At 41.2% G+C, this 21,019-nt stretch overlaps 1 protein-coding gene across 2 annotated transcripts in view; it reads left to right on the top strand.

The window, feature by feature from the left end:
- Window positions 1-21,019, top strand: part of SLIT3 (slit guidance ligand 3) — an 810,414-nt gene that overhangs the window by 683,715 nt on the left and 105,680 nt on the right. For both annotated transcript variants that reach the window (XM_061616805.1, XM_061616804.1), the window contains one exon: window positions 10,461-10,558. In XM_061616805.1, coding sequence (XP_061472789.1) covers window positions 10,461-10,558 — 98 coding nt within the window. The remainder of the gene's footprint in view (window positions 1-10,460; window positions 10,559-21,019) is intronic.

Genomic DNA, 21,019 nt, shown 5'->3' with positions numbered 1-21,019 from the left:
TCCATTGCATTCTGTTTTGAGATTCTGAAAATATTATATGTGTGTATGTGCTAACCTAAAAACACTGTTGCACCTCCATGTGCCTAATTCTGATGGTACAGGATTGATAAGTGGAATAGATGCAAGTTATGATGCTAGAATGGATAGAGGAGAAAACAGTAACCAAGTACAAGAGCAGCTACTATGAGAGACATGGGAGAAATAGAGTAAGATCCCTCCAACAACCACCACCAAAACAAAACCTTACATCGCTGCCATAAGTGACATTTGACAAGTTCAAATGTGAACCATATGAAAGGAGCACTCTCTTTCTACCAAGCTGTTCTCGGCTAGAGTGTCATGCTAATTCAGTAACAATACCTTGCTTCCTTCTCACCAACTAGCACCAAACACACCTGTACATCTGGAAGCTATTTCCTTTATCTTGATAAATTGTCCTAAGTCTGCCCTCTCAGCATTTGTTATTACTTGTATGATGTAGACGTGGAGAAAATCTTGTGTGTAGGAGTGCATGGTTACATCAGTGAGATGGCAGGAACCCTAATCCAAGCATGATTGGGCAACAGAGCTGCAAGTTGAATTGATCACTTCGCAGTGCAACTCAAAAATTATTTCTTTATCTGGGGTGTAGAATATATAAGAAGCAGCAGATCTTCAGCCACATGTGTTGCCTCAGATGAAAGTAGTCACTGATATGAAGCTGGAGTGTTGAAGTAATTGAGTGGACAAAGTCTTAAACTTGGGGACACGGGTACCAATTGTAGCTAAGTAGTGGATAGTTTAGGGCAGCCTTTGCCAACTTGGTGACATCCAGATGCTTTGGACCTTAAGTCCCATAATCCCTGACCATTGGCAATGCTCGCTGCAGCTGATAGGAGTTGCAGTCCAAAGCATCTGGAGGGTACTGGGTTGGGGAAGGCTGATTTAAGGGATGTCTGCCTGGAAACCTCCTGTCCCTCAGTGAGCGCTTTAGTGCCTAACCAGTCATAAAAGAAACACTTTTCCAAAAAGTATATCAATATCAGTCAGAAGGACCTCTGTCAGCATAGATCATAAAAATGGCATGCTCTCACTATAAACCTCTTCTGCCATGTAAATAAGTGGCGAATGAGAAAAACACTCTAGTTAGGTTTAGTGAGGATTGAATATGCTGAGTCAATCATTCCCTAAAAGCTCTTGGTAGCCTTATCCACAGGGCTGCATTGAGGACTAGCACAGATTGTAAACATATAAAGCTGCATTATGCCGAAGCAGACCATTGGTCCATCTAGCCCAATATTGTCTCCTCTGATTGGCAAATGGCTCCCTCAAAGGCAGGGGTCTTTCCCAGCCCTGTTACTTGAGATTTAGAGATGCCAAGAAAGCCATGTGCTGTTCAACCCATTCTCCAGGTATTGCAACACAGTTTGTGCATTAAAAGTTCCATATAGACATGGTCCACCATTCAAACACATACCCAGGATGGGATCCAAAGAGCTCCTTGAGCGAGCTCCCTGGGCATGTGCAAGTTCTTCTAAACATTCATTGGGTTTTTCCCATTTGCTTTTCTTCCATTTCAGTTTCTTGTGCCAGAGGTCATTCCAGTTAATCTAATATATATGTGTGCGAGAGAGTGAGTGTGTGTGCGCAGTTTGTATTCACACAGTTGTCATCCAAGTCAGCATATTTTATATGAATGCAAAGTTTATAGTAATGCAAAGTTTAAGGGGATCAGCTTCCAAGCAGTGGGTATATGATTGTAGTCTTAGATGTTTGCCCCTCTTTGATTTTAGGATTATATTCTGTAACTGGAGATGGTTTAGAATAGCCATTCTACCACCTTAGCACAGATGATGTGCATAACATTTTAGCCTTTTGAGCATACTAGTAAGCATTCTGAGGAGCACTAACATGTGTAGCCAGGAGTGTACTCTAATTCTTTGGAGACTTCTCAATATAGAAGCAGTGTGATGTAGTAGTCAGGAATATTGAACTGGAAATGGAGACCCAGATTCCAGTTCCCATTCACCCATGAAACTCATAAGGTGACCTTGGGACAGTCACTATCTAACTTATCCCACAGCATAGTTGTGAGGATAAAATGTGTGTGGGGGCGGGAACACACACACATGTAGACTGCCTTGAGTTCTTTGGAGGAAAGACAGAATTTAAATATGTGGAAATTATGGATTTATAAAATGTAGTTGAAGTCTTTTTAAAATGAAGCTGCCATTTTTAAGGTTTCTGTTAGCCCATTTAACTCAGAGTCCCTGTCACAGGATGACCAAGGCAGGAACTTGGCACTTTAAATAACACAGTGTAACAATCATTGTTTGGATGTGAAGGGTTGCCCGGGTGAAGCTGCACAAAAGCCAAAATAATAAGGCCTCTTAGTCCACAAAGGAAGCACAATTCTTCAATAGGAAGCCTTTCCACTCAGCTCTCCTCCTTGTGAGACAGAACAGTCCTGTGAGGGCTCTCTGTCTCCCTTGTAAGACATGCTTCAGCTCCACACCCTTCCTTAGGTGGTTAAAATTACACATTCCAAAAAAAAAAACAGGCTCAAAGCATTGATGTTCATATAAGCAATACAGCCATTTAGAAAAGAACTCGATTCCCCAAGCACAATCTGTCACTTTCCTGCACCTGCCTAACAAAGATTTCAAAATCTTTAGCAAGAAAAAGGATGTTTGTATTGAATAATGGCTGAATTTTGTCTACAGCTAATTTGATGTTCCATGCTAGGGATAATTAGGAAAGGTATTGAAAATAAAACAGCCGATATCATGATGCCGTTGTATAAATCTATGGTGCGGCCGCATTTGGAATACTGTGTACAATTCTGGTCGCCTCATCTCAAAAAGGATATTATAGAGTTGGAAAAGGTTCAGAAGAGAGCAACCAGAATGATCAAGGGGATGGAGCGACTCCCTTACGAGGAAAGGTTGCAGCATTTGGGGCTTTTTAGTTTAGAGAAAAGGCGGGTCAGAGGAGACATGATAGAAGTGTATAAAATTATGCATGGCATTGAGAAAGTGGATAGAGAAAAGTTCTTCTCCCTCTCTCATAATACTAGAACACGTGGACATTCAAAGAAGCTGAATGTTGGAAGATTCAGGACAGACAAAAGGAAGTACTTCTTTACTCAGCGCATAGTTAAACTATGGAATTTGCTCCCACAAGATGCAGTAATGGCCACCAGCTTGGATGGCTTTAAAAGAAGATTAGACAAATTCATGGAGGACAGGGCTATCAATGGCTACTAGCCGTGATGGCTGTGCTCTGCCACCCTAGTCAGAGGCAGCATGCTTCTGAAAACCAGTTGCCGGAAGCCTCAGGAGGGGGGAGAGTGTTCTTGCACTCAGGTCCAGCTTGCGGGCTTCCCCCAGGCACCTGGTTGGCCACTGTGAGAACAGGATGCTGGACTAGATGGGCCCCTGGCCTGATCCAGCAGACTCTTCTTATATGTTCTTATGTTAATATGTATAAAAGTGTGGCAGCAAATATTTGATGCCTTAAGTTCCCGAACCAGTTTCTGTTAAAAATGTAAAAAGTTATGAGTAGCATAGTTAGTAATGATCAAAGATAGCATTTGAAGATGTTAAGTTGCCTTTTTAATATTGTTAGCAATATTATCCTCAGTGTTAGCTTCTGTCCTGCCCAAATCCACTGAAGTCAGACATGAACACGGAGGTGTGCTTTTCTTTAGTAGATTTAATAGAAAGTTTCAGTTCAGAGCACTTCATGAATCAGCTTATACAGAATTCAGCATCATTACTAGGAGTAACTAGGCACAACGACACTGTGCTAAAACTTTGTCACAGCAACTAGTCACCCCCCTTTACCATGCTTAAGTAAGGATGGGTGGGCACCCTACTTGTGTGAACTGAGTGTTAATGTTGAGAACAGGCGCACACATGAGCACTCCTCATAAGGGCCGTGGGGTCACACTGAGTTTGCTGGCCCAACAGCCTCTGTGTATGACATGAGGGTGGCTGCTCTGCGTCAGCATGATCCTCCCCATCAGAAGGGGGGTCTGCGCTGTGGCAGTGGCAAAGCAGGCATTGGAAGGGGGTGGATGTTGGGTGGAGAGGTAACCACCTGACTGGGCTGAGCCTCCTCGCTGGTAACTGACCACTTTCAAAATAAAATGTATTATCACTGTAGAGAAGGAAGCCTTGCAGAACCTTTTCTAAACAGTTTTTTTTAATTATATTTAGTCATAGTAAAAGCTGCAGGAAATGTCTTGTGAAAAAGTACCTAATTTTCATCTTGGTTATTATATGACTCGCTAGCCTTAAAATATTTATACTGGCTAACATTTCAATGACCTAATCTCCTCATAAAGTCATTGTAATTCAATGACTATTATTTTAATATTGCACAGAGAAGTAGTGGAGAAGATTTTCATTCTAAAAGGTTAAGGCAAAACTTCCATCAACAGGTAGATTTCATTGTTTTCTTTCATATAACAATACTCAACAGCTTCCTTGTACATACGCTACTTGAAAATGACAAGCAACTTAAGCATTTAAAACACTAAGGGTGCAATCCAATTAACATTTACACCAGGCTGAGGGGATACAGGATGTGGAGTATTCCTTACGGAGGAGGGAGGATGACAGCGCCTCAGCACTGTGCAGCAGAAGTTCCCCACCAAGCTACTGTGCAGCAGGGAAATCCACTGCCCCTGGGCATAGCTGGTTCAGCTGAGATTGGGGTGTGTGTTGGGGTTAGAATTGAGGCGAGGGGGACTTACACCGCATCCTGAGCACTTGTGGCTAAGTTCTGCAGCCCCCAGTCTCGGCAGATGATACGCTGGGGGAAAGGGTGGCAGAAGGAAACATGCACGTCTTTTTCTTCCACCGAGCTCTGTCAGTGCAGCCAGCATGCTCCCCTCCCAGGTGCTCCTGACTGGAGTGGGGGTGAGGCACAACCTTCTGCCATCTTGCCTTCTGCTGGCTCCATTTCCACCATCCTCCTGCAAGTAGGATTGCTCTGTAAGAGCATGTACATTGTTAAACTGCCATTGTGGAAATACGTCTTCACTGATAATGGCCATGCATTTCGGGAGAAAATAATTGGCAGTTGCAGAGTATACAAATGTAAGAACCGCTGTGCTTTATCGAACCATATATCCATTTGAAAAGGAAATGGACTGCCTTCAAGTTGATTCCGACTTATGGCGACCCTATGAATAGGGTTTTCATGGTAAGCGGTATTCAGAGAGGGTTTACCATTGCCTTCCTCTGAGACTGAGAGGCAGTGACTGGCCCAAGATCACCCAGTGAGCTTCATGGCTGTGTAGGGATTTGAACCCTGGTCTCCCAGGTCGTAGTCCAACACCTTAACCACTACACTACACTGCCTCTCACTATATCCATTTAATCCAGAGCATTTGGTCAGCCAGATAACAACAGAAAGTTCACAAGCAAGGAAGAGATGGTGACTTCCATCCTCAGCATCTTGTAATCAGAGGTATATCACTTGTGAACATGGAGGTTACATGTTTATCTAATATGTCTTCTTAGTATTTATTCACTAATAGACAAAAAACCTTGTGGTTTAAGAATGTACCTATAGCCCACAGATATTTCTGTCCAACTTTAAAAAGCAAGAAAATTGGACACCTATAGCGAATGCACCAGGGGAGCAGGAGACCTGATCTCCTCTCTGAGATATTGGCCTGCCCTACAGATTTGTCAAAATGCAAACACAATTTGAGTTGGTCTTTCACAGTCCAATCCACTTCCTGTGTAGCTTGGAAGAATTTGGTAACATGTGCCTCTGAGCATATGGTGAGTGGTGGCAACACCTGCCATCTCCAAAGATGGAGAATTATATTTTTGTATGTTTGTTGGTGTTTTTCTTACTTTGCTTCTTTCCTGTGTTACTAATGTTTCTACAGAGAATCTAATCTTATTTCCCTCATTATTCATCCTAGAAATATGTGTCAAATTTATTTTTATTAATTTCAATGCCTTTTTATTGGTCAATGTCACATAATGGTGAAGACAGCCTTTTGTGTTTCAAACTGGAGGTTATGTCCTATTTCTATTTTGGGTGCATTAACAGTTGAATCCGAAACTGCAGTTTGATGTAAAATCAGACTGATTCCAATATGTTGCTACTTCAGCAACGACTCTAGCTGTTGGAAAAAAGAGGATGCATGTTTTCAGCCTGCTATGTTTAAACCACTTCGTTTAAGGCAAGGTGGGCACGGTCAGAAACATACATCACACCTAGAATTTTGCTAGAATATATTTCACCTCCCAGTTTTACCTTGTGCAAATTGAGACGCTCCTGATGTACATTGGAGACTATTCTGCAGAATAGTCAGTGCCATTATTCCACAATTGTTTTTGGAGGTTTTTTAGTGTAAATTTTGCAAGTGTTGCTATACTTCACATATCCACAGAAATAGAAACAAAAGAAAATGATTTTCTATAGGAAACTTCACTAAAATTGCAAAGTAAATCAGACACATTTAAAGTGACCATCTGAAATATGCCATCTGTCTTAATAATGTTGCTTCCTCCATGCTAAAACAAGATCAGCACAGCACATGTCTTCTTTCTATTATTTGGGCTGATTGAAGGTGTTGCCACCACTCACCATATGCTCAGAGGCACGTTACCAAATCCTTCCAAGCTACACAGGAAATGGATTGGACTGTGAAAGACCAACCCAAATTGTGTTTGCTTTTTTACCAATTTGTAGGGCAGTCCAATATCTCAGAGGGGAGGTCAGGTCTCCTGCTTCCCTGGTGCATTCACTATAGCTGTCCAATTTCCCTGCTTTTTAAAGTTTGATAGAAATATCTGTTGGCAATAGGTACATTCTTAAACCGCAAGGTTTTTTGCCTATTAGCGAATTTCTCTCATTTTTTATCTGGGAGGTAAGAAATGAGATCCTGTCCAAGTTTGCTGAGAATGGATTTATCATTTGCATGCTTATTGAGTTCAGTGGTATTTACTCCCATGCAATCATGCTTACGATAGGTAAAACTGACCATGGGGAGGAGGGGGGGGGAAGAGGAAGGAGGGAATTGGAAGGGGATGGGGATGGAGGGACAAAGGAAGGGGGACGAAAGGGGCAAGAGGGAGGGGATAGGAGGGAGGAGAAGGGAGGGAAGGTTTGATCATTTGCATACTTTTTCAGTTCAATGGGATTTATTTCTGTGCAATCATGTTTGAAAATGGAAATGGAGTGCCTTCAAGTTGATCCTGACTTATGGTGACCCTATGAATAGGGTTTTCATGGTAAATGGTATTCAGAGGTGGTTTTACCATTGCCTTCCTCTGAGACTGAGAGGCAGTCACATGCCCAAGGTCACCCAGTGAGCTTCATGGCTGTGTGGGGATTCGAACCCTGGTCTCCCAGGTCATAGTCCAACACTGACCTGGGGGAGGGGCAGGGAGGGGAGGAAGAACAGGAGGGGAGGAGATTGGTGGGTGGGCACTGGGCAGAGGGGAAACTCCTTTCCAAAAGGAAAACACTGTGAACAGTATCATTGCTTTTCAGGGTTTCTCCCACCTTTTTATTCTACAGCAGGCACATGTAGCCTCCCACACAAATTAAAACCAAAGCTGTCCCTAGCCACATCCAAACCAGGCCTTTATTTCACTTTGGACAGTCATAGCTTCTCTCAAAGAATCCTGGGAAGTGTAGTTAGTGAAGGGTGCTGAGAGTTGCTAGGAGACGCCCTGTTCCCCTCACAGACCTTCAATCAGAGTGACTGACTGTTAAACTAGTCTGGCCTCTGAGCTCTGTCAGTGGAATAGGAGTCTTCTCTCAGCACCCTTCACAAATTACACTTCCCAGGATTCTTGGGGGGAAGCCATGACTGTCTCAAGTGAAATCAAAGTCTGGTATGGGTGTGGCCCCCTGATCAGCCCAGCCAAGCCAAGCAACTGTGAGTCTGGCTTTTAGAACGCTGACAGTTGGTTCTTACTGAGCATGCCTGACACTATCATTCAGTTCAATGCCTGCCCCGCATTATCACTGGGTTCCAGCCAAAATTTCTTCAATTAATTAAAAATCAGCCAGACATTTTTTAAACTTTGAAACTGCAGAAGATGAAGGTCAGAGTATGGGACAAAGTCAGTAATAGTATTACAGGTACTCTGTGAACATGGCTGATTTTTAATGAATTTCAACAGATTATGAGAACTCTGGCAGAAAAAAGTCCAAAAGGGCTCTGTGGTTTTTCTCCTCTCTTATTAGACTTTGAACTCTCTGTTCTCTCTGACTGTTTAGAAAATTTAGAGGGTTGTTAAGCAAGTGTTTCTGAGTTCAGGACTATAAATTTTGTAAGGTTTTACTTTGAAATGAGCTTATGGGAAACATCAGAATGGCATGGGGGTATTTTCAATTTAACACTATGGAATGTGAAAAATCCATGCTGGCAATAGTATACAGCCACTCTCATGGCTGTTATAATACATCTATCACCCATATATTAATCTAAGCCTTTTTAAGGGTACTTAAGCTGGTGGCCATCAACACATCTTATAGAAATGAATTCAGTCATTAAACATACTTTATTTGAAGAAATATTTATTTTTATCTGTCCTACATTGCTCATGAGAATGGGCATTTTCCTGTTATAAACCGCAACAGGCATTTTCTTGTTATAAACCGCAATCACATCACCAGAAGTTAAAAGGCCCCTCTTTTTAAACACCCTGATTGTTTTAGTTGCCTTTTCCTTACAATGTCCTTGTTGAAAAGGGAAAGCACAACTATACCCAGCATTTCAAAGACGGCTGCATCATAGATTTATGTAAAGCATTATACTGTTGTTTTATTTTCCTTTTTTTACCTAATATTTCCTAATACGGAATTGCCTTTCATTGACATAGAATATTGAGTTGACTCCATTATGAACATAATATCTTGTTTCAATTTAATTGCATCAGAATAGATCCATTCAGCTTTACATGTTAGGAATATTTTGTGTCAACAAGCATCGCAGAAGCAAAACGTACATTTAAATAAAGTGTGTAATGGGGTGGGAACATCAGACCCAGAGGCTGGATGTGGCCTTCCAGGCCTCTTTGTCTGGCCCTCAGGACTCTCCCCAGGCTACACACATCACCAGCCCTGCTTCGTATGGTCCCCAAGTGATTTTGCCTGGCTGGAATGTGTCCTTGACACTCGATAATGCTTCTTGTTCACCTGGATGGAGGACAGAGGTGAGTGAGTGAGCTTACTGTATATCCATTGCTCTGCCCATTATTGCCTCTGCTCCTTCCTGCCACTGGGATGTGGCCTCTTGAACGGAATGTGGCCCTTGGGCTGAAAAAAGGTCCCCACCCTTATTGTATGATTTAACACTGCTTTGCGTTAGAGGAAACAGAGAAAATGTTACTAGCTATAATCGACAGCTGGTATAGCACAGTGGGGAGGAGAGCCTGGCTGGGAGTCCAGAGTCTGTGAGTTCAAATCCCCGCTCATGTCTCCTGGGTGTCAAGGGCCAGCTAAAGATCACCCCCACAGTGAGTGGCTCAGGGGTTACGTGCCCTGCCACCTGTGCAGCCGTGAGCAAACTGCATAGTCCCAAGGAGCCCAGTTGCCCCCAGATGGCAGTTGCAGACAAGGAAGGGGCTGGCTTGTGCAGCTGTGGCAAGCTCAGCAGGCCCTAGCCAGCTGGGGAGGACTAGCCTCAGAGGGAGGCAATGGTAAACCCCCTCTGAATATCGCTTACCATGAAAACCCTATTCACAGGGTAGCCATAAGTCTGGAGCGACCTGAAGGCAGTCCAAGATATAATCAGCTTTTTAAATCTAAAGAGCAAAGTAATAGAAGCTATATCCAGCATTGTATGCAAAACATACAACCTCCTTGTCCTTCTAAATGGAGGTAGAACACATACATGAAGAATGTGTTAATTTGCTTATTATATCCATTCATTAATTTACTGTCGCTTTATGCAAATGCCCTTTAGTGTGTAAGTATTAATTGGATGGCATGGGCAACAAACAAGGCAAACAATTGGATCAGCTTTTATTCCATAAGCATAGGTAGGTGACCACAAACCAGAGCAGCTTGTCAGAGGTATATGACAATTGAAAGCTTTCTTTTAGGTAAAAACACCAGCTTGTTTGGTATCTTTAATGAGTTAACTCTGCTGCAAATATGAGATGTTAAGTTACAAAACATGTTTTGTTGTGTCTCTGATATATTCATTTATTATTGTTTATATGTAATACTTTACAATGCATTCGTGTGTAGAAACCAAATATATTTCTAGGTGATAATTAATATCCAGTGTCTTGCAATTCCCACTTGATTATTTCTGAAAACACTGCTTTAAGAAAAAAAATGCTTTCACTGAATTAGAACTGGAAGATCTGATCCTGAAGATTACATCCTTTGTGTCTGCCAATAAGAAAAGGCAGGCAAGGGAAACTAGGGTAAGCTTCTGTGTCAAAGACAAAATAGGACTAACCATTTTTCATGAACTTTTTTTTTACTAGGGTCAAGACTGCAGCACACCCATTAATGCCTGCATTCAGAATCCATGCCAGAATGGAGGTACCTGCCATCTCACTGACGCAAATCAAGATGGATTCAGGTATATCCTGAAAACAAATTGTGTTAAAAGCAAGATAATGGATGAAGCAGCTTAGCTGTCATTCTTGTGAAACAGAAAAGGCTGTCATACGAAAATGCCCCATAACTGAAAATCACTCAGCCAGATCTATTAAATTAGGGTATGATCCAAGCAAAGCTAAGCATTTCGTTCCATTGATTTGAATGGGAGAGAGAAGCACATACTTAACTCTCCCATTTCACTCACACTGATTTTGGGGTACATTTGGACCGCAGGTGCACTTTTCATTGTGTAATTTACACATAGGTAGACCTACCAGGATGTCCTTCTACAACATTGTCACAAATTTTAACCTATACAATGTCACCAAATTTCAACCAGTTAACACTTACTGCTTTCCTTCTGGAAACAAAAAAACTACTGGGGTCCAAATATATACACGGCAAAAAGCTCTGGAAAAATTTCTGCCTCAAGCGCAATTTTATTGTGTCATTTATACATGAGTAAACTGACAGGGTTGTGTCACCTGTACAACAACTCCAAATTTCAGCCAGTTACCTTTTTCCTTCTGGAAACAAAAAACCACCGGGGTCCAAATATACCCCTACAAAAAGACCCGGGAGCAAATTTCTGCCTCAGATGCAATTTTATTGTGAATTTACACATGAGGACACAGGGTTGTCCTCGTCACAAACTGTCACCCATACACTGTCTCCAGATTTTAGCCAGTTTCCACTTACCATTTTCCTTCTGGGGGAAAAAAAAACACTGGGGTCCTAATATATCCTAAAAATTGTATTGTACTCAATATGCATGGGGAAGAGGCCAGTGTATACTGCTCAGAAAAATTCTGCATTCTCTGAATAAGTGTTTTTTGGCTCATGGTGGTTTGGTACTGTTAAGCACACTTGTGCTATGACACAGACAAAAATGGTCTCTGGAGGACAAAGTTGCCTCATCCTTCCATAGGAAATCTCATTGGGGTACAAAAATACCCCCCCAATGGCCAGCATGATTTTTTTTTTGCTGGGTCTGCATTGAGGGTTAAAACAATGGGACTTAAAAGTACTTAATTCTGGCTGGATCCTGGCCTTAATTTGATTTCACTGTGACATCGTGTTTCTGCTAAAATGGGGAGCCATATCCTTTTAATGCATCCTAAGGGTTGTTCCAGCAACCATTTCAAGCAGAATTGTCAAGGCCCTTCATCCCTCAAAGTTGCTGCCTTTTTGTTTATAAACAGTTCCAACACAAAAAACTATGTTAGGTCCTTGTTGAAGGTGTTTGCACTAGAGATGTTGGCAAAACTCTTTCATCAAAGGCTTACATATAAATATGAGAGCTCATAATATTTGCTTCAAAGAAGAGTTGACCATCAGGAGTTGTGAATTCTTCCCAATTTGGATTAAAATCTGACCCAGAGAAGCATTCCTTGCTCCCCCCCACTTCCTTTTAAACCCTACTCTCCAGCCAAGCTGACTGCATGGCAGTGCTCTGGACAGAGTAAGAAGGAGTGGGGAGAACAGCCTCTTCCCTCTTTGGTGCCTAGTGTACTGCTTTGTAGTGCATCAGGACAAAAGGAGCCCATTGCCCTTTTGGGAAAACTGATGTTGGGTTTAAAAGGGAAGGGACTTTGGGGATTGGGTGGGTGGGAACCCATTAAACTCAGTTGATTCGGAAATTAGCAAAGATGTCTGATTTCTTGGGAAACAGTGTAAGATGGAGGGGAATTTCACATAACTAAATTCTGAACTTACTGTCACTGAATTGTGCTGGATTATTCCAAGTTCAGCATGAAACTCCTGCTGGCAACAAGAGTAGCTGTGTTTCTATATCCTTGTGCCTCAAGATAAAGTACTATTCTCTTGTGTAATATGGTGCATAGGAGAAGGACCCCTTGGAATTTTCTGTTGTGTGGCCTGTGAAAGAAATTATATCCTCTATACCCTCCCTCCCTCCACACACACACCTCCCAGAGAAATTTAAGCCAAAGCGTTCCTCCATATGAAATACCAAGTGATTGAACTCCCAAGTTCCTCTAATCATAGACAAGAAAAAATATCTTTTAAGTAATGGGAAGGTGGTGACATAAGCCAGGAAATTCACTCTCTTATGACTGAAACTCCATCCTTGCACCCTTCCTTATCCTGCTGTTTGTTGGTAACATAAGGGGCCCAAACAGCAGGTGATTCCACTTCTCATATGTACTGCCACAACAGTGTCAGCAAAGGGCATGGGATCAGATGGAATTCTTAAAGAGAATCTCTGTCAGGCTTTTAATTGTAAATAATTTAAAGTTGTATTTTTGCCTTTGTGTCAATTTCCTTTTATTTTTAAATGAAAAATGTCATCTAGCCTCAGGATTTAAGGGACAGCAAACAAGGCTAGATGTACCCATTTAATAACAGTTTCTTTTTGCTTTCTCCAGAAGTAATGATTGGTATTTCTGATACTGTTCTGATTCCAATCGTACATATTTTAGCAGTTGTAGTTTTAGAATGTGTTTTTATATTTATTTATTTATTACATTTATATACCGCCCCATAGCCGAAGCTCTCTGGGCGGTTTACAGCATTGAATCTTCAGATACAGAAAATAATAATGATAATATCTACAATTAATTAAAATTAATAAATAGATCAAAATAAATACCGATTTCCAACTAATATCCATTTATACAACCAGCAAGAAATTATAGTGTCAAAAATATCAAGCAGATACTGTGTTAGCACCTTGCTGTCTCTACTGAGAATGGTTAGCAAAGGAATGCTATCTTCATGCTACCCCTTGATCATTGTTGAAATCTTAAGAGTATGGAATAAATACAAAAAAGTTAGCTGAACTTAAGTACTTTATGTACTGTTGATATTAATAAGAAAAGTTTAAGCATCTGTTTAACTAATCCATTGATTAAATGTTACTCACCAGTGCGTGTTTAATTTTAGCTGAACCTTACCCACTGTGATAAAGCCTATATAGCTCCTGTGCTGAGTGAAAATGTTATTTCTGTAGTTGGAGCACATCAAACTCCAGTACGTTTAGTCTTTTCCTTCAAATAACACAAAGCTCACTTAAGAATTTCTTTTTTTTTAAATGTAACTATAGATTTTACAGTGTTAATATTCCATATTTGACAGATGAGTTCAGTGTTTATTGGCTATTGAGTCTGTCCAGTTCATATGCCGGTGTGCATAGTTCTTTAGCCAAAGGGCCCTAAAACATTTGCTGTTTTGAATACAACAGCTGATTTGTAAACTACAGTACATCTGGCCAGCATTCATCTTGTTCAAACACTAAATCACTTGATCGGAACATACTAGTATAATTTAGTACTTTCAATATAGCCAGCCATCTCAAATCCTGCTAAGAGTGCCTCTAAAAAGTCCAGTATTAAGTTCTGTGCTATGTATTCATTGCCCTTTGATTGAGATAGAGGTTTCTTATTGAAAAAACAAAATTTATCTGGCACCTTAAAGCTTAGACTTTGGCCCCAATTCATATGTCTGAAAACAGCATGGCTACTACCACTCAAACACAGAGATGGTGTTGTTGCTGCTGTTTGAATAGAATGATATATAAAGAATTCAGCAAATTCAGCCAATTTCAGTCATGCCAGCAGAAATACCCTTGAAATTGAGGAGGGGTGTATATGTAGCCATAGAATGTGGCAATCAGGCCTTATTTTTTATTTTATTTATTTTATTATTGCATTTATATTCCACTTTTTCTCCAAGGAGCTCAAGGTAGCATACATGGTTCTCCTTCTCATTTAATCCTCACAACAACCCTGTGAGATAGGTTAGGCTGAGAGGTAGTGATCGGTCATAGAATAGTAGAGTTGGAAGGGGCCTACAAGGCCATCAAGTCCAACCCCCTGCTCAATGCAGGAATCCAATTCAAAGCATTCCCGACAAATGGCTGTCCAGCTGCCTCTTGAATGCCTCCAGTGTCGGAGAGCCCACTACCTTTCTAGGTAATTGGTTCCATTGTCGTATGGCTCTAACACTTAGGAAGTTTTTCTTGATGTCCAGTCGAAATCTGGCTTCCTGCAACTTGAGCCCATTATTCCGTGTCCTGCACTCTGGGACGATCGAGAAGAGATCCTGGCCCTCCTCTATGTGACTTGAAGAGTGCTACCATATCTCCCCGCAGTCTTCTCTTCTCCAGGCTAAACATGCCCAGTTCTTTCAGTCTCTCCTCATAGGGCTTTGTTTCCAGTCCCCTGATCATCCTCGTTGCCCTCCTCTGAACCCATTCCAGTTTGTCTGCATCCTTCTTGAAGTGCGGAGACCAGAACTGGATGCAGTACTCAAGATGAGGCCTAACCAGTGCTGAATAGAGGGAAACTAGTACTTCACGCAATTTGGAAACTATACTTCTGTTAATGCACCCTAATATAGCATATGCCTTTTTTGCAGCCACATCACACTGTTGGCTCATATTCAGCTTGTGATCAACGACAATCCCAAGATCCTTCTCACATGTCGTACTGCTGAGCCAAGTATCCCCCATCTTATAACTGTGCATTTGGTTTCTTTTTCCTAAGTGTAGAACTTTGCATTTATCCCTGTTGAATTTCATTCTGTTGTTTTCAGCCCAATGCTCCAGCCTATCAAGGTCCCTTTGAATTTTCTTTCTGTCTTCCACGGTATTAGCTATGCCCCCCAATTTTGTATCATCTGCAAATTTGATAAGCATAGTTTGTACCTCCTCATCCAAGTCGTTAATAAAAATGTTAAAGAGCACTGGGCCCAGGACCAAGCCCTGTGGTACCCCACTCGTTACTTCTGCCCAGTTTGAGAAGGAACCATTGATAAGCACTCTTTGAGTACGATCTGGAGCCAACTGTGGATCCATCTAATAGTTGTTCCATCCAGCCCACATTTAGCTAGCTTGCTAATCAGAATATCATGGGGCACTTTGTCAAAAGCTTTGCTGAAGTCAAGATATATTATGTCCACAGCATTCCCACAGTCTACAAGGGAGGTTACCTGATCAAAAAATGAGATGAGATTAGTTTGGCAGGATTTGTTCTTCATAAATCCATGTTGGCTCCTAGTAATCACTGCATTGCTTTCAAGGTGCTTACAGATTGACTGCTTTATAATCTGCTCCAGAGTTTTTCCAGGAATTGATGTTACGCTGACTGGTCTGTAGTTCCCCGGTTCCTCCTTTTTGCCCTTTTTGAAGATAGGGACAACATTAGCTCTCCTCCAGTCATCCGGCACTTCACCAGTCCTCCATGATTTCGCAAAGATTATAGAGAGCGGTTCTGAGAGTTCTTCAGCCAGTTCCTTCAATACTCTAGGATACAGTTTATCTGGCCCTGCCAATTTGAACTCATTCAAAGTGATTAGGTATTCCTTGACCATTTGTCTATCAATCTCAAGGTCCAATCCTGCCCCTTCTACTTCATGTTTCCCAGGAGGGTCATAGACCCTTTTTTGGGAGAAGACTGAGCCAAAGTAGGAATTGAGCACTTCTGCCTTTTCTTTGTCATCTGTTATCATTTTGCCATCCTCATTGAGTAGCTGTGCCACCATTTCTTTTCTCTGTCTTTTACTATGGACATACCTGAAGAAAGCTTTTTCCCTCGCTAACCGCAGCTCATTCTCAGCTTTAGCCTTCCTGACACCATCCCTGCAACTCCGTGATACCTGTCTGTACTCTTCCTTTGTGGCCTGGCCTTCTTTCCACTTCCTGTATGTGTCCTTTTTTGTTTTCAGGTTGTCTCTAAGCTATCTGTGAAGCCACATTGGCTTCTTCTGCTGTCCCTCCCCCCTTTTTCCTTGTTGGAATTGCTTCCCATTGTGCTTTTAGAATTTCCTTTTTTAGAAACTCCCACCCATCTTCGACTCCTTTTCTCATTAGGGTGGCTTGCCATGGAACTGTACTTATAATTGTTCTGAGTTTATTACAGTCAGCTTTCCTGAAGTCCAGGGTGCACGTATGTCTACTCTCAGCTTTTGCTTCTGTTAAAATCAAGAATTCAAGTATGGTGTGGTCATTTTCCCCCAGAGTTCCCATAACTGCCGCTTCATCCATCAAATAATCTCTATTGGTTAGAATCAAGTCCAGGATAGCTGATCCTCTGGTTGCTTCCTCCACTTTCTGTAGGAGGAAGTTATCTGCAACACAAGTCAGAAATTTGTCTCCCAACAGATATCGGGATAATTGAAATCCCTCATTACTACTACATCATGCCTCCTCGAAACATTGGCAATTTGCTTTTCAAAAGTTAAATTCTCATCTACTCCTTGATTGGGTGGTCAGTAGTAGACTCCAAGCACCACATTCCTTGTATTAGTTTCCCCATTAATTTTAATCCAGATACTCTTGGTGGAGCTACCAAGTTCATCTTCCTGTATTTCTGTGGAGGGATATATATTTTTAACATATACCGCAACTCCACCTCCCTTTTTATTCCTTCTGTTCTTCTTGAACAAGTTGTATCCTTCAGTTGCTGTATTCCAGTCATGGGAGTCATCCCACCAAGTTTCAGTTATACCTATCAAGTCGTAATTGCCCTCCTGTATTAAGAGTTCAAGTTCATCCTGCTTGTTTCCCATGCTCTGCGCATTAGTATACAAACATCGAAGACCATGTAATTTATGGCTTGGCTTCCTTACTACATTTTTCTGAGGGCTGTTACTGGGCCCTATTAGAGCGATCTCTTTGGTCCCGCTACTGTGCATAAGCCTTCATCAGTCATTACCACCAAGTTTACATCTCCCTCCCCTTTAGGATTCAGTTTAAATCCCTCCTGATGAACTTCTCCATGCTGTGGCCAAACACATTCTTCCCAGTCCTTGTGAGATGCAACCCATCACTTGCCAGCAGTCCATCTTCCAGGAAGCATAGCCCATGGTCCCAGAATCCAAATCTCTCACAGCTGCACCACCTTCGTAGCCATTCATTCACACGGATTATTTTTCTTTCTCTTTCTACTCCTCTTCTAAGTACTGGAAGGATGGATGAAAAAACTATCTGGGCCCCAAAGTCCTTGAGTTTCCTTCCCAGAGCTTCAAAGTCTGATGTGATTTCTTCATAGCTCCGTTTGGCAGTGTCATTTGTTCCCACATGGATGAAGAGAAAGGGATACCTGTCGGTGGGCTTGATGAGTGATGGCAACCTTTCCATCACATCTCTAATCCATCCTCCTGATAGACAGCATACCTGGCGAGTCCACGGATCTTCTCTGCATACTTGGGTTTTGATCCCACGCAGTAGGGAGTCTCCCACTACTAGTACTCTTACTCTGTTCGCTCACTCTCTGAAAGCTGGCTTGCTTGTATCTTCTTTCCCGTGGACCAGCTGAGACAGCTCCCTCTGCTCTGCTCTGCTCTGCTAGGAGTGAGGAAGCAGAATGGTCCAAGATCACCCAGTGAGCTTCATGGCTGAGTGGGGATTCAAACCTTGGTATCCTAGTTTCTAGTCCAACCCTCTAACCCAGCCTTTCCCAACCAGTGTGCCTCCAGGAGTTGTTGGACCACAACTCCTATCAGCCAGCATTGCCAATGGTCATGAAAGATGGGAATTGTGGTCCAACAACATCTGGAGGCACACTGGTTGGGAAAGCCTGCTCTAACCACTACACCACACCATGTAGTGGCATAGGCTTGTGTAGCCAGTACTTTTTTTTTACCACTATAACTTTCCATAACAAAAGATACTTGCATCTTTTACTAGTTCCAAACCCCAGCAGCCCAGTACAGGTATCTTCCAAACTCTTGTGATGTTTGAAAACTCTTAAGTCCACAGATCTGCAGAAAAATTAACACTAAAATAAAAACTAGTAGCACACTTCAATAAAATATGGCACTCCCTCATCCAACTGCTACAACTTTGCAGAATATATCATCACAGCCAGCAATGGGGAAGGGAATATCTCTTCCTTAATTTGAATTGTTAATATGGCTATATGTATAGCCCTCGGGTCTCTAATTCCTAATCTCTATTCTGTACTCAAGATTCCAACCTCCAGCTCCTCTCTGACTGTACATTCAGATTTGATGAATCCTCCCTTCTCCTTGTCTTCTCTGGAAGTTAATTTTCAGTAGCTCATGCTTCCATATGAAATGAAATTTGCCCTGAGTTTTTTCAGTTTACTAGAAGGACTATCTTAAAACTAATCATTTTTGCCCTCTCTGAAAGCTTGGTGTGGCATATGAAAGGGAAATGAGTGGTTTTGTGTTTATGCAGTATAGTGTTCTCAGTGGAGATGCTTGTCAGAATAGACACAACTTTCACAATCACTCTCCCAGCAACATCATTTATTTATGTATTGGCCCAGGGCAATTTACACCAATAAAATACAATAAATACTGGTCAAACATAATAAAAACAATTCCATAACTTTAAGGCACAGTAGAAAAAGCAGCATTAACCTATTCATCATTTCCATATATATTCAGCTGTAGGAGATCAACTAAGAATTCTTCATTCCACCCCTCCTTCAGAATCTGCTAAAAGGGAAGTGTCTTAACCTGTTTCCTAAAAGAATATAATGAAGAGGCCAGATGCACCTCAGTGGAGAGGGAATTCTGCAGACATGGGATCACAACTGAAAAGGCCCTTTCCCTGGTCTCTGCACTATGTATTTTATGCGGTGAAGGGACCAATCTGCAGATTTTTAAAGCACAGGCAGATCTATATGGGAGCAGGCATTTTTTCAGATATTTGGGGCATTAAGAGCTTTAAAACATAAGCACCTTGAATTTGGCAGCCAAAGGTAACTTGCAAAATGGGGATTATATGTACTTGAGCCGCTGTCCCCATCAGTCCCCTGCCCACCAGAATTGCACCAGTTGCCATTTCCAAACCATTTTCAAGGGCAGCCCCATATAGAGAGCATTATAATAACTTTATCTGGAAATTACCAGAGCATGAATGACCATGGCCTTGACCAAAAACAAAAAACCTGTTTAATTGTAATTTTAATGAATAAAGTCATTATATGTAAACTTCTTAGAGTTTTGTTTATTAAGTAATTAATAAATCGTGTTAAATAAATAAATAAAATTGGTTATCAGAACATGTACCAATAAATAATCATTATTGCATGGAAACTTCTTTTTCTCTCTCTCTCTCATTTGCAAATATATGATTTCTGAGTCTATAGCTAAAGCTAGAATGTTGTATGTAAGTAGCTCCAAATGCATATTGTTTGAAGGGTTTTGGCCTATTGCCAATCCCTTTTAGTATATACTGTTTATTGTAAATATCACCTGTTTCAGTCAGACTGTGGCACAGACACAGAAAATAAAAACAATTAGTACAGACTTTTAATTTTTCTTTTCTTTTCAATTGAAAGAATGAATGCTCCCAAACTGAGACCTTGCATGCCAAGTTGCAGCCTAGAGCACATTTTTATAGCTTAAATATAAACCCCTGTAAAATGGGGTTTTGTAATGGAAACGGGAGACATGATGAATGGATCACTTTATTTAATTAGAGTTCTTTCATCCTACCCCCCCCACTCTCTTTCGTTGCTACAAAAGATGCTGTGCCAGCTCTTCTTGTCTTCTGTTATCTGCCTCTTCTGATCCCGTGTATCTCCAAAGGGTCAGAAAGAGGATGTTTTTTATTGGTACTAATGAGGTAAAAGACAGGCAAAGAAAATATTTCATACTGATTTAGTGTGCTTTAAGTAGAATTGATTCAAGCAGTTTATTTTCAGTCATTTCTTTAAAGATATATCCCTGTCTCTTCTAGCTATCATGAACTTTGAGTGGTTGGCATAGGATAAGAAGTGTCAGAGCCTCTTCTACACAATCAGTTCAAATTGCTTTTACAGATTTTGTTTTTTTAATGGCACATGGTCTGCAAGTATGCATGGTTTTATGTTGTCAGACTGTATAGTTTTATGCCTTTAAAGAAAAAGTTTTCCATTTGTTCAGGACAGAGAATTTGCCCCTCTCTTGCTGCTTATGAATATGAAGTAATCAGTCTTTTGACTCAGCAGTGTTAACTTCCACAAAATTTACCTGCCTCTATTTTTTATTCTTTGTTTGCCCTTTTATCTAGTTATATGAGATTTTCCATTTCTCTAATCTCAGACTTTTTGTGTAGGAAGCACGCAAGCTGCAATGTACACAACACATGTGTACAAACACACACACATTACTGCATACACCCATCCATTCAGCTACTGTAACATTCTCCCAAACATTAGCCTCATCTCCCAAACAAGCCATCCACCCATCTCCTAGGGAAAAAAGGGGGGTGTTTTAAAGAGTAATGAGAGAGAGAGAATGAGATAATTAGGGCCCATGACTACACCCACAATGTTCATTGCTACTGTCATTATCAGAATCACATTGCATTCTGGAGACTTACGACCATGATCTTCTAAATAAAATGAACTGAACATACATTCACTGCATTCTATCATTTGTTTTCAGGGCAGAGAAAATATTTTCAGACCACTTCCACAACACTTACAGTGTGTAACTTTTTTTCAATTGCTAATAGTGCAAGAGA

This window comes from Rhineura floridana, chromosome 3 (genome assembly GCF_030035675.1).
Source record: "Rhineura floridana isolate rRhiFlo1 chromosome 3, rRhiFlo1.hap2, whole genome shotgun sequence".
Taxonomy (NCBI): Eukaryota; Metazoa; Chordata; class Lepidosauria; order Squamata; family Rhineuridae; genus Rhineura; species Rhineura floridana.
Note: the sequence above shows the minus strand (reverse complement) of the source record. Positions and strands in the feature narration are given on the sequence as shown.